At 48.2% G+C, this 14,190-nt stretch overlaps 1 protein-coding gene across 1 annotated transcript in view; it reads left to right on the top strand.

Moving 5' to 3' along the window:
• The window catches only part of LOC142297149 (calpain-2 catalytic subunit-like), a 104,442-nt gene that overhangs the window by 75,719 nt on the left and 14,533 nt on the right, over nucleotides 1–14,190 (top strand). Inside the window, exons 23-26 of the mRNA XM_075341424.1 lie at nucleotides 943–993; nucleotides 2,033–2,090; nucleotides 11,289–11,356; nucleotides 11,864–11,932. Coding sequence (XP_075197539.1) covers nucleotides 943–993; nucleotides 2,033–2,090; nucleotides 11,289–11,356; nucleotides 11,864–11,932 — 246 coding nt within the window. The remainder of the gene's footprint in view (nucleotides 1–942; nucleotides 994–2,032; nucleotides 2,091–11,288; nucleotides 11,357–11,863; nucleotides 11,933–14,190) is intronic.

Raw genomic sequence — 14,190 nt, 5'->3', positions numbered from 1 at the left:
ATTCATGTGCTGATGATGGTTTTTGTGCTGTATACATATACTAATTATGGTTCTGGTGATCTACTTCTTTATTGATGCTAGTTCTGGTGATGTATTCAGGTACCAATGGTGGTTCTGGTGCTATATTTATGTACTAATTATGTTTTTTGTGATGCATTCATATACTGATGATTGTTCTGCTGATTTATCCATATGCTGATGATGGTGCTGTACACATATACTGAAGATGAAATTGGTGTTGTACGCATGTACTGATGCTGGTTATGATTATGGTAATATAGTCATGTATTGATGGTGGTCCTGGTGATATATTCATGTACTCATTTTGGTTCTGATGTAAACATGTACTGAGGTAGGTATGGTGATGTATTAATCAAGATGGTGTGACTTTTAAATTATTACATTTGACACTAGATCTGTGTGAGACCACATATGTCAGCAAATCAAATATTTGACAAATGCTTCCATAGACTATAAAAAGCAGTTACATCATTCGAATAAAAGCAATCTGACCTAGATCTCTCATATACAAGCGTGTTTACTCTGGCAGCGGCTTATATATACAGGACAAGAGAGTTTGCAGTCTGAAATCAAACATTATATGCATTTTTTCAGACTGTCCACAAACGTCAAAGCAACTCTCCACTCATATCCTTGAACATCCACATTTCGGTGAATTATCCTCTTCTCCCCGTTGCTCCCAATGTATCTCTATTAGTGCGATACATTCAAACGTGTTAGTGGAGACGTGCCAAATACTTCTTGCCAAATGCCGCTCTGCACACCCGCTCAGCATCTTCAGTCTTCCGCTACTGCTTTAGAATACACTTTCTTTGTTTTTGACTCTCGTTTCATCACACCAAGTATCAGTAGTAAAAATAAGTAGGTGGAAACTGCCGAAAACCCTTCATTAACTTTAGTTTGGTTCATTTTTTGTTTTAGGGAGGTGAAATTCCTGAACATGATGGAATCTTCCGACTTTACGCCACCAAGGTAAAATTCTCTCCAACTTTGTGCAGTATTTTTGTTAAAATATGAATTAGAAGTAGCGGAGGATCAGGGAAACCTCGGATTGGTGCAGCTCTCGATTTGGCAGGAGAACACAACACCCCTTTGGACAATCATGATCTTTTCAGAAACGAGACCCCCATGGAATCAGCAGTTGTCACCCCTCCTATGGATAAGTTATACCGTGACTTTAAAGAGAACTTTGCACTGGATTTATACCGGCCCACTGATTCTAGAACAGTTTGGCACTGATCCATCAATATTGGTGGTGTTCTGACTGATCTCTCCTGATTCATTAGTAGACACAAACTTCTTAAAGAATCAGTTTCTCTGAAAATGGCAGTCACCTCCATGCGCTTGGTCACAAATCTTACTCCAGTCAGGGACTGGAGTAGGATTAATTTTTCATGATTTAGACGAGCTCCATCCAATCCCAGTTGCTTGGATGTTGGCTGACGTGGACAAAACTGGCATGAAAACTCCAAAACTCGCATAATTTTTGCACAATTCCGCAATTTTGAGACTTTTTAAAGCAATTTACAGCAACATTCTGGAGCCTTTTCTCCCTTTTCTTCTGTGCTTCTCTGCTCCAAAGTCATGCCTAATGATAATAAAGATGCAGATTTTTCAATCAAATCATGTTGGCAATGGCATAAACCACAGAATCACTGGTATAAGGCTTGTCCAGGGAGTGGGTTACCAGGTTGGAGTAGAAGCCCCCATCAATCCATACTCCACTAATCGCAGCACAATTACATACCTTTGGGATAGAATTAAATATCCAGCTTGTAGCCCAGCATCCGTGCCACCGAAATATTCCACATGTGGCTGAAGGACAGGGGCCTCCTGTTCCAAAAGAATGCGGCCGGTGTATTTGGACGGGAGGTGGCAACTTCCCATTAATATAAGTATTTGGAGTGAGAGGGTCACACAACTCATAAATGTGAAGCTCGGACATTAGAAAAGGGTCTGATCACACAAAAACAATCATTTATATCCAATCTCTTGATTCATCACGTAACAGGGATCCAAACTACACGTCTGGGACCTAAAGCGGCTTCTGAATGATATGGTGAGAAAAGGTAAGACTGGTGATCGGGGTGGGAATTGTAACAAGGAGGATGGATGAATAATGAAGATTCATATGTTTAATGATTATATAAATTTTGCAACTGTTGCATTATCTGCTGCACTCTCTGCTATATTCTCTGCTGCACTCTCTGCTGCATTCTCTGCTATATTCTCTGCTGCACTCTCTGCTGCACTCACTGCTGCACTCACTGCTGCACTCACTGCTACATTCTCTGCTGCACTCTCTGCTGCATTCTCTGCTGCACGCACTGCTGCACTCTCTGCTGCACTCTCTGCTGCACTCTCTGCTGCATTCTCTGCTGCACTCACTGCTGCACTCACTGCTGCACTCACTGCTACATTCTCTGCTGCACTCTCTGCTGCATTTTCTGCTGCACGCACGGCTGCACTCACTGCTACATTCTCTGCTGCACTCTCTGCTACATACTCTACTACACTCTTTGCTGCACTCTGCTGCACTCTCTGCTGCACTCTCTGCTGCACTCTCTGCTGCATTCACTGCTACATTCTCTGCTGCACTCTCTGCTGCATACTCTACTACACTCTTTGCTGCACTCTCTGCTACATACTCTACTACACTCTTTGCTGCACTCTCTGCTGCATACTCTACTACACTCTTTGCTGCACTCTGCTGCACTCTCTGCTGCACTCACTGCTACATTCTCTGCTGCACTCTGCTGCATTCTCTGCTGCACTCTCTGCTGCACTCACTGCTACATTCTCTGCTGCACTCTCTGCTGCATACCCTACTACACTCTTTGCTGCACTCTGCTGCACTCTCTGCTGCACTCTCTGCCGCACGCTATGCTGCACTTTCTGCTGCATTCTCTGTTGAATTTTCTGCTGCTTTCTTCACCGCACTCTCTGCTGCACTTTCGCCGCATCCTCTTCTGCCCTCTCTGCCGCATCCTCTGCTACACTCTCAGCCGCATTCTCAGCTACACTATCTGCTGCATTCTCTGCCGCACCCTCTGCTGCATTCTCCGCTGCATCCTCTGTTGCACTTTCTGCTGCATTCTCTGCTGCACTCTCTTCTGCATTTTACTGTAATGTGGCAGTAAAAAAAACCCCACAATTCTTGTAATTTGTTTCATCATTACGCCATTTATCGATTGGATTAATTTTTTTTATTAATTGATAGATTGGACTTTTACGAATGCATCAATATGTATCGTTTCTTTTTGCTTTTTTTTTAAATTGTTCTGTTTTTAATGGGGCCAAAGTGTCTGGGGGAGTAATTAGAACTTTTGTATTTTTTTCAGATTTTTAAAAACATTTTTTTTTCACTGTGCTTGTTAGTCTCCTTAGAGGATTTGTCCTGCAATCACCCAACTGCTTGTACTATACATAGCAGTGCATCAGCACTGCTATGTATAGTGAAAATGACAGTTTCCAATTAGTGATGAGCGAGCATGCTTGTCACTACTCGGTACTCGCACGAGTATCACTGTACTCGGGCTGCTCGGCGGGGACCGAGTAATCTCGCGATACTCGTGCTTTACTCGTGGTCTTCATTTCTGCATGTTGGCGCTCTTTTGAGAGCCAGCCCTCATGCAGGGATTGGCTGGCAGACCACTGCAATGCCACAGCCCTGTTAGTTGTGGAATTGCAGTGATTGGCCGGCCTGCACAGCGTCACCGAGCCTTTATATAGGCCGGCGCGCTGTGCTCTGCTCACAGCTATCCAGACAGTCAGTGCAGGGAGAGTGTCGCTGATTCAGGGAAAGCTTTGCGGCCCTTTATAGCTTTTTCAGTTGCAGGGCTGCAAACAGTGTGACCAAAAGTCCTTCTCAGGACTATTCTAGTTGTATACAGGCAGGCAGGGTATAGCCAGGTCGGAGTACAGTAGCAGAGTCCTTCTCAGGACTATTGTTGCTATATACAGGCAGGGTATAGCCAGGTCTGAATACAGGCTAGTGACCAAAAGAGTCCTTGTCAGGACTATTGTAGCAGTATACAGGCAGGCAGGCAGGCAGGGTAGTGGTGACCGTATACCAGCCTTCATATCTGGGGCTGGTGTACACAGTGTAAAACAGTCCAGATAGTGTCTGACTTGTCTGTACTGTAATTGTCGCTCCCCAAAAAAACCTGTTAGGTTATTATTGCGTCCGTGCTTGGTTTTTAAAACCGCACGTGTGTGCCTGTTGGTGGCAGCGTACAGGTGCACTGGTGTGCGTTTACCAAACTATTATATAACGCACAAGTGTAGTGTATAATACACGTCAGTCAGCAGTGGCTGATAGTGTCAGAGTTCTTAATTTTTGCTCCTAAAACCTGTGTTAGGTTATTATTGCGTCCGTGCTTGGTTTTTAAAACCGCACGTGTGTGCCTGTTGGTGGCAGCGTACAGGTGCACTGGTGTGCGTTTTTACCAAACTATTATATAACGCACAAGTGTAGTGTATAATACACGTCAGTCAGCAGTGGCTGATAGTGTCAGAGTTCTTAATTTTTGCTCCTAAAACCTGTGTTAGGTTCTTAGTGCGTCCGTGCTTGCATTTAAAAACCGCACGTGTGTGCCTGTCGGTGGCAGCGTACAGGTGCACTTGTGTGCAATTTCCAGAAACTTTGATATAACGCACAAGTAGTGAATATACACGTCAGCAGTGCACAGCATTGCAAAATGCGCAAGGGCATTGGCAAGGAACAAGGAAGTGGACGTGATGGTGGTGCAGGCAGAGGCCGAGGTCGTGGGCAAGCTCTAATTTCGCCACAACAAAGGGCCACATCTAGTCGCTCGCACGTCCTGTCCCAAATTCTTGGGGACCGCAGCAGTACACCGCTCTTGAACCAAGACCAGTGTCAACAGGTTGTTAGTTGGATAGCGGATAATGCTTCCAGTCAGATTGGCACCACCACAAACACTCTGTCTTCCACACGGTCAAGTGTCAGTAGCCGTGATACTGCACCGCACATTTCTGAACCTGATCCTCCTTCCTACCACCAGGCTGAGTACACGTCCTCCTCGGACATTAATGATCCCACACTTGGACACTCGGAAGAGCTGTTCACGTTTCCATTCACACATTCTGGCCTCTCGCCAGCTCATATTGAAGTGGGTCATGAGGAGATCGTCTGTACAGATGGCCAAATATTTGAGCAGCCACGTTCTCACGAAGTTGGCAACGTGTCTCAACAAGTGGTGGACGATGATGAGACACAATTGTCAGCAAGTCAGGAGGAGGAGCAGGGTGCGGAAGAGGAAGACGACGTGGTGGATGATCCAGTAACTGACCCAACCTGGCAGGAGGATATGCAGAGCGAGGACAGCAGTGCACAGGGGGAGGGAGGCGTAGCATCACAACAGGCAGTAAGAAGCAGGGTGGTGGCCCCAGGCAGAAGTCAGGCAACCGTTCCCCGGAACAACACGACGACACAAGGTGCCTGTACAAATGTTAGGTCTTCACGAGTCTGGCAGTTTTTTAAGTTGGATCCAGATGATTCAAAAAAGGCCATTTGCAACACCTGCCGTGCCAGCATCAGCAGGGGTACCAAAACTAGCAGCCTGACCACCACCAGCATGATCAGGCACATGTCAGCCAAGCACCCGACTTTGTGGGAAGTACAACAGAGTCGAGGAGCAGTGCTTGCTGATGTCACTGCTACGTCTTCGCTGGTTGTGCATGCGAGCCAATCCTCTGTCCATGCTGCCTGCGAACAAGCCTCCTCCACTCCTGCACCTGCAGTTGCCTACGCAGAAAGAACACCATCATCAAGCACGTCCTTGTCCCAGCGCAGCGTTCAGTTATCCATTCAGCAAACCTTTGAACGCAGGCGCAAATACACTGCCAACACCCCACATGCCACAGTTCTAAATGCTAACATTTCGCGACTGCTTGCGCTGGAAATGTTGCCTTTTAGGCTGGTGGAGACAGAAGCATTCCGTGACCTGATGGCGGCAGCTGTCCCACGTTACTCGGTCCCCAGCCGCCACTATTTCTCCCGGTGTGCCGTCCCCGCGTTGCATAACCACGTGTCACAAAACATCACACGTGCCCTGAACAACGCTGTTTCACCCAAGGTCCACCTAACCACAGACACGTGGACAAGTGCTTGTGGGCAAGGCCGCTACATCTCGTTGACGGCACACTGGGTTAATATTGTGGAAGCTGGGACCCAGTCTGAGCGAGGGACGGAACACGTCCTTCCCACACCAAGGTTTGCAGGCCCTACCTCAGTCAGTGTTTCACCCACACTCTACAGCTCCGGAATGTCATGCTCTTCAGCCTCCTCCTCCTCCTGCGCATCCTCATCCACTGTGCCCTCCACACCAGTCACAAGCTGGAAGCACTGCAGCACTGCCTCGGCGAAGCGGCAACAGGCTGTGCTGAAGCTAATCTGCATAGGTGACAAACCCCACAATGCAGAAGAGCTGTGGACAGCTCTGAAACAGCAGGCAGATCACTGGCTCACACCTCTGAACCTAAAGCCAGGAAAGGTCGTTTGTGACAATGGCCGGAACCTGGTGGCGGCTTTGAGGCGAGGCCAGCTGACACATGTTCCATGCGTGGCCCATGTGCTCAACCTCGTGGTTCAGCGGTTTATAAAGTCATACCCAGAGCTGTCTGATCTGCTGGTAAAAGTTCGCCGCCTGTCTGCACATTTTCGAAAGTCACCTACTGCTTCAGCCGGCCTTGCCGGCTTTCAGCGCAGTTTGCATCTTCCGGCTCACAGACTGGTGTGTGATGTCCCCACGCGTTGGAATTCAACTCTGCACATGTTGGTCAGGATATGTGAGCAGAAGAGGGCAGTTGTTGAGTACCTGCATCACCTAAGCCGTCGGGAAATGGGTCAAACTCCACACATAACACCTGAGGAGTGGAGATGGATGTCAGACCTATGTACCATCCTCCAAAACTTTGAGGACTCCACCAAGATGGTGAGTGGTGATGACGCCATTATTAGCGTCACCATACCGCTACTCTGCCTTCTAAAACGGTCCCTGCTGAAAAACAAACATGATGCATTGCAGGCGGAGCGCGATGAGTTGCAGCAAGAAACAGTAGTGGGTGTGGGTGATAACACACAGCCCAGCCTCGTCTCATCACAACGTGCAGTGGAGGACTATGACGAGGAGGAGGATGAAGACATGGAGCAACTCTCCGGCCAAATTGAGGATATGACATGCACACCAGTCATATCCTCGATTCAGCGTGGCTGGCCAGAGGACAGGGTAGATGAGGAGGAGGAGGAGGAGGAGGAGGAGGAGGAGGACAGCATGTTCAGTCATCTTGTTGGTCAGGCTACTGAAGTCCTGGCTGTTAAGAGTCTGGCGCACATGGCTGACTTTATGGTAAGCTGCCTGTCTCGTGACCCTCGCGTTAAGAACATCTTGGCCGACAATCATTACTGGTTGGTAACACTGTTAGACCCACGCTACAAGGAGAACTTTTTGTCTCTTATTCCCGTGGAGGAGAGGTCAACCAAAATGCAGCAGTTTCGGAAGGCCATACTCACGGAAGTAGGCAAAGCATTCCCCTCACAAAACGCTAGCGGCATAGGTCAGGAATCAGTGGACAACCGAGGCGTACAGCCGAGAGAGGCACAAGTCCAATCCGCCAGAGGTAGGGGAACAGTCTTTAAGATGTGGGACAGTTTTCTCAGCCCCTCACGTACCACAGCCCCTGAGGTGCGGGGTAGTGCCACAAGAAATCCTAAGTTTGCCCAGATGCTGAAGGAGTACCTTGCAGATCGAACAACTGTACTCCGACATTCCTCTGTGCCTTACAATTATTGGGTATCCAAGCTGGACACGTGGCATGAATTGGCTCTCTACGCCTTGGAAGTCCTGGCCTGCCCTGCTGCTAGCGTTTTGTCAGAGCGTGTTTTTAGTGCCGCAGGTGGAATCATTACAGATAAACGCACCCGCCTGTCAACTGAAAATGCTGACAGGCTGACTCTGATAAAGATGAACAAGGGTTGGATTGGGCCAGACTTCACCACACCACCAGCAAATGAGAGCGGAGTTTAAAGTTTGCCATGTACCTCCACTCACCCATGGGTACACTTCTCGACTTTGGATAATCGCTGGACTGCTCCTCCTTCTCCTCATGCGCCATCATGATGACCGTTACAATAGTTAGGTCTTTGTTTCAGGTATACCCCCAGTGGTAAATTTTTTCGCCCATTCTTTGCAGAATGGACATTACAACGACAGGAGACCCGCTCCTTTGCAATGGGAACAATGTTTTGAGGCCCTCATGCACGTCTCTACCCAGGGACAACGTGGAGCCTCCCAATTTTTGGCTGCCCTGCCTAAGGGCTATACTGAAATACACCCACTTCCTTACAATGGGCACTTCAGGTTTACAGGCCATCATGCACGTCTCTATCCAGGGACAATGTGGAGCCTCCCAATTTTTGGCTGCCCTGGCAAAGGGCTATACTAAAATAGACCCACTTCCTTACAATGGGCACTTCAGGTTTACAGGCCATCATGCACGTCTCTATCCAGGGACATTGGTGAACCTCACAATTTTGGCTGCCCTGCCTAAGGGCTATACTATAATACACCCACTTCCTGACAATGGACACTTAATGTTTTGAGGCCCTCATGCACGTCTGTATGCAGGGGCATTGGTGAACCTCACAATTTTGGACTGCCCTGGCAAAGGAAAATACTACAAAGACTCACTTCCTCAAAATGGGCACATTAGACTCAAGAGGCCTTCATGTACGTCTCTTCTCAGGGACATCGGAGTGCCACACAATGTTTTCACGTAAAATCTTTCATGTATTAATCTCAAAAAGTAACATACACCAGCTCTATCTCACTATTGGGTATGTGCCCTTAACATTTCTGCCATGAAAAATCATTTTGGGGTCATTTTGGAAGGTTTTCTGGTGAGTCCGTAAAAATGGCGTAAAACGCGGACAAAATTGTTCACAGCTGTGACTTTTGAGTGATAAATGCTTCAAGGGGTCTTCCCCATGCTGTTGCCATGTCATTTGAGCACTCTTCTGAGACTTTTGTGCCATTTTTAGGGTTTCTCCATGCTGCCGGGAGGTCATTTCACAAAAATACTCGGGTCTCCCATAGGATAACATTGGGCTCGGTGCTCGGGCCGAGTACACGAGTATCTTGGGATGCTCGGCCCGAGCCTCGAGCACCCGAGCTTTTTAGTACTCGCTCATCACTATTTCCAATAAATGCTAGCTAAACGCTGGCTGCAGCAGTCCCCTGGCCATCACGGTAACCCATTGACACCCTCTGTTCACGCCACAGGCACACTGATGAATAGCGGCATTTAACTTAACAACTACAGTAGGAGCAGAGCTTCAGCCTTCATTTGCTGGGAAAGATACGGGCTCGGCTCTATCACTGCCATATAGAATATACTTGTACAATAAAGGTACCAAATACTGATGGGATTTAGATCTCTCCTTTGTTCATTCACTTTGTACTTTTTTTTAATTCACAGTAGTTTTAATTTTAACACTTCTATTCATGAAAATGCCCATATATATATATATATACAGTTAGGTCCAGAAATCTTTGGACAGTGACACAATTTTGGCGAGTTGGGCTCTGCATGCCACCACATTGGATTTGAAATGAAACCTCTACAACAGAATTCAAGTGCAGATTGTAACGTTTAATTTGAAGGTTTGAACAAAAATATCTGATAGAAATTGTAGGAATTGTACACATTTCTTTACAAACACTCCACATTTTAGGAGGTCAAAAGTAATTGGACAAATAAACCAAACCCAAACAAAATATTTTTATTTTCAATATTTTGTTGCGAATCCTTTGGAGGCAATCACTGCCTTAAGTCTGGAACCCATGGACATCACCAAACGCTGGGTTTCCTCCTTCTTAATGCTTTGCCAGGCCTTTACAGCCGCAGCCTTCAGGTCTTGCTTGTTTGTGGGTCTTTCCGTCTTAAGTCTGGATTTGAGCAAGTTAAATGCATGCTCAATTGGGTTAAGATCTGGTGATTGACTTGGCCATTGCAGAATGTTCCACTTTTTTGCACTCATGACCTCCTGGGTAGCTTTGGCTGTATGCTTGGGGTCATTGTCCATCTGTACTATGAAGCGCCGTCCGATCAACTTTGCGGCATTTGGCTGAATCTGGGCTGAAAGTATATCCCGGTACACTTCAGAATTCATCCGGCTACTCTTGTCTGCTGTTATGTCATCAATAAACACAAGTGACCCAGTGCCATTGAAAGCCATGCATGCCCATGCCATCACGTTGCCTCCACCATGTTTTACAGAGGATGTGGTGTGCCTTGGATCATGTGCCGTTCCCTTTCTTCTCCAAACTTTTTTCTTCCCATCATTCTGGTACAGGTTGATCTTTGTCTCATCTGTCCATAGAATACTTTTCCAGAACTGAGCTGGCTTCATGAGGTGTTTTTCAGCAAATGTAACTCTGGCCTGTCTATTTTTGGAATTGATGAATGGTTTGCATCTAGATGTGAACCCTTTGTATTTACTTTCATGGAGTCTTCTCTTTACTGTTGACTTAGAGACAGATACACCTACTTCACTGAGAGTGTTCTGGACTTCAGTTGATGTTGTGAACGGGTTCTTCTTCACCAAAGAAAGTATGCGGCGATCATCCACCACTGTTGTCATCCGTGGACGCCCAGGCCTTTTTGAGTTCTCAAGCTCACCAGTCAATTCCTTTTTTTCTCAGAATGTACCAGACTGTTGATTTTGCTACTCCAAGCTTGTCTGCTATCTCTCTGATGGATTTTTTCTTTTTTTTCAGCCTCAGGATGTTCTGCTTCACCTCAATTCAGAGTTCCTTAGACCGCATGTTGTCTGGTCACAGCAACAACTTCCAAATGCAAAACCACACACCTGTAATCAACCCCAGACCTTTTAACTACTTCATTGATTACAGGTTAACGAGGGAGACGCCTTCAGAGTTAATTGCAGCCCTTAGAGTCCCTTGTCCAATTACTTTTGGTCCCTTGAAAAAGAGGAGGCTATGCATTACAGAGCTATGATTCCTAAACCCTTTCTCCGATTTGGATGTGAAAACTCTCATATTGCAGCTGGGAGTGTGCACTTTCAGCCCATATTATATATATAATTGTATTTCTGAACATGTTTTTGTAAACAGCTAAAATAACAAAACTTGTGTCACTGTCCAAATATTTCTGGACCTAACTGTATATATTAGTATAGGTATGTATATATTATGGTTAGATGGTTATATGTTTTTTTTCTGTAGAATATTCACATCCATTTAATGAGAAATTCTCCACTGATGGCTGTCGGGAGATCCTGGCATCGGCGGACGTATCCTTTCTATTATTCTTATATTTACCGAGGAATGAGCCTTTTCTGAGACGTTTGTAGAATAAGAGCTCATCATGAGTCCAAGTGTATTTAGTCTCTGTCCATCCAGCCGGACTGACTGTAGTATTTGGACTGAGAACTCAGCAGCAGCGGAGGGGGGGGATGGACATGGAGGAACTGTCAATCAGGCTAGATAGGCGGAGCTTCTTCATCAGGGAGGAGGAGCCTGTGGAGCTGTTAATTACGTTAAGTGAATGGGGATTGAGATTAGACTTTAAAAAAAAAATGTATACAGACATTCCATAATAGGCTTAAAGCCATTGGTTTAATTATTTTGAAAATCTATGTGATTCATTAAAAAACATATGCAGTTTGTATTGTGAAATCTGGTGACAGATCCACTGAAAACCACTAATTTGGGCACCATGTTGAAGGGTCCTGACTCTAATCCTACATTTGTTCACATCCCCTCTACTTTATGTGCTTTCCTTAAATAAAAATATACAGGTTTCCAGAAAAGGAAAACTGGACTCCGGAGCGTTTGTTGATTTGTGGAAAACTGTCAACCGCTATAAGGTAATTGTGGAATGGTGAATAAAAACTAAATAATGAAAAAAAATAAATAAAAAAAAAAAAAATATATATATATATATATAAAAAATCATCTGAGTCTAAGCAGTCAATGCATAGTAAGGGTTTTTGACTGAAGAGAAAGGTCACAATGCCAAGTAATTGCCTGAATGGAGCTTAATATCCCATGGGTTCCCCCCTTTTTTGCTTTGCCAACCTCAATACTAAGCTCCATGCTTCTACCGCATTAAATACAAGTAAAGGGTTACAAGTAACATACCAAGTCTTATGGCATAATGTGTTGTGGTCAGTGTTATACAGAGACATGGCAACCTTGGATATGCAACATTCAGCCTCTGATGTAGCATCATGTCCATGGTATTTATTAGGAGACAGTAGGTGGGGTGTAGGTCGGGCGGCAGCTGCGCATGGTGGTGAGGCGGCAGTTCCACACTGTGGTGAGGCGGCAGTTCCGAACGGTGGTGAGGCGGCAGTTCCGTACGGTGGTGAGGCGGCAGTTCTGTATGGTGGTGAGGCGGCAGATCCGCACGGTGGTGAGGCGGCAGTTCCACACTGTGGTGAGGCGGCAGTTCCACACTGTGGTGAGGCGGCAGTTCCACACTGTGGTGAGGCGGCAGTTCCACACTGTGGTGAGGCGGCAGTTCCGAACGGTGGTGAGGCGGCAGTTCCGTACGGTGGTGAGGCGGCAGTTCTGTATGGTGGTGAGGCGGCAGATCCGCACGGTGGTGAGGCGGCAGCTCCTCACGGTAGTGAGGCGGCAGATCCGCACGGTGGTGAGGCGGCAGATCCGCACGGTGGTGAGGTGGCGGCTCCGTACGGTGGTGAGGCTGCGGTTTCGCACGGTGGTGAGGTGGCGGCTCTGCATGGTGGTGAGGCGGCAGTTCCGCATGGTGGTCGAGCAGCGGCTCCGCACGGTGGTGGCAGCTCCGCATGGTGGTGAGGCGGCAGGTCCGAATGGTGGTGAGGCGGCAGTTCCGCACGGTGGTGAGGCGGCAGTTCCGCACGGTGGTGAGGCGGCAGTTCCGCACGGTGGTGAGGCGGCAGTTCCGCACGGTGGTGAGGCGGCAGTTCCATATGCTGGTGAGGCGGTAGCTCCTCACGGTAGTGAGACGGCAGATCCGCATGGTGGTGAGGCGGCAGATCCGCACGGTGGTGAGGCGGCAGCTCCGCACGGTGGTGAGGTGGCAGATCCGCACAGTGGTGAGGCGGCAGTTCTGCAGGGTGGTGAGGCGGCAACTCCGCATGGTGGTGAGGTGGCAGATCCACACAGTGGTGAGGCGGCAGCTCCGCACGGTGGTGAGGCGGCAGATCCGCACAGTGGTGAGGCGGCAGTTCTGCAGGGTGGTGAGGCGGCAACTCCGCATGGTGGTGAGGCGGCAGATCCACACAGTGGTGAGGCGGCAGCTCCGCACGGTGGTGAGGCTGCGGTTTCGCACGGTGGTGAGGCAGCGGCTCTGCACGGTGGTGAGGCGGCAGATCCACACAGTGGTGAGGCGGCAGTTCCGCATGGTGGTCGGGCGGCGGCTCTGCACGGTGGTGGGGTGGCAGCTCCGCACGGTGGTGGGGCGGCAGCTTCGCACGGTGGTGGGGAGGCAGCTCCGCACAGTGGTGAGGCGGCAGTTCTGCAGGGTGGTGAGGCGGCAGCTCCGCATGGTGGTGAGGCGGCAGATCCACACAGTGGTGAGGCGGCGGCTCCGCACGGTGGTGAGGCTGCGGTTTCGCACGGTGGTGAGGCGGCGGCTCTGCACGGTGGTGAGGCGGCAGATCCACACAGTGGTGAGGCGGCAGATCCACACAGTGGTGAGGCGGCAGTTCCACATGGTAGTCGCGCGGCGGCTCTGCACGGTGGTGGGGTGGCAGCTCCGCACGGTGGTGGGGCGGCAGCTTCGCACGGTGGTGGGGAGGCAGCTCCGCACGGTGGTCCGGCAGTGAGGTCATTGTAGATTATAGGCATTTCTGAACAGATGAGTTTTCAGGTTCCGTTTGAAGTTTGCACGTGTAGCAGATAGTCTGACGTGTTGAGGCAACGAATTCCAGGAGACTGGGGATGCTCGGGAGAAGTCTTGGAGGCGGTTGCCTGAGGAGCGAATGTGAGTGGAGGAGAGAAGGAGATCTTGGGAGGACCGGAGATTATTTAATTTCACCATCTCTTGTATGGAGATATTAGTTTGTAAAGTTTACATTCTAATGTATCATTCAACCAAACGGAAGTTAGTGAAGATTTTCCTCTAGGGATATTTATT

The sequence above is a fragment of the Anomaloglossus baeobatrachus genome, chromosome 3 (assembly GCF_048569485.1).
Source record: "Anomaloglossus baeobatrachus isolate aAnoBae1 chromosome 3, aAnoBae1.hap1, whole genome shotgun sequence".
Classification (NCBI taxonomy): domain Eukaryota; kingdom Metazoa; phylum Chordata; class Amphibia; order Anura; family Aromobatidae; genus Anomaloglossus; species Anomaloglossus baeobatrachus.
This window is presented reverse-complemented; position numbering and strand designations above follow the sequence as displayed.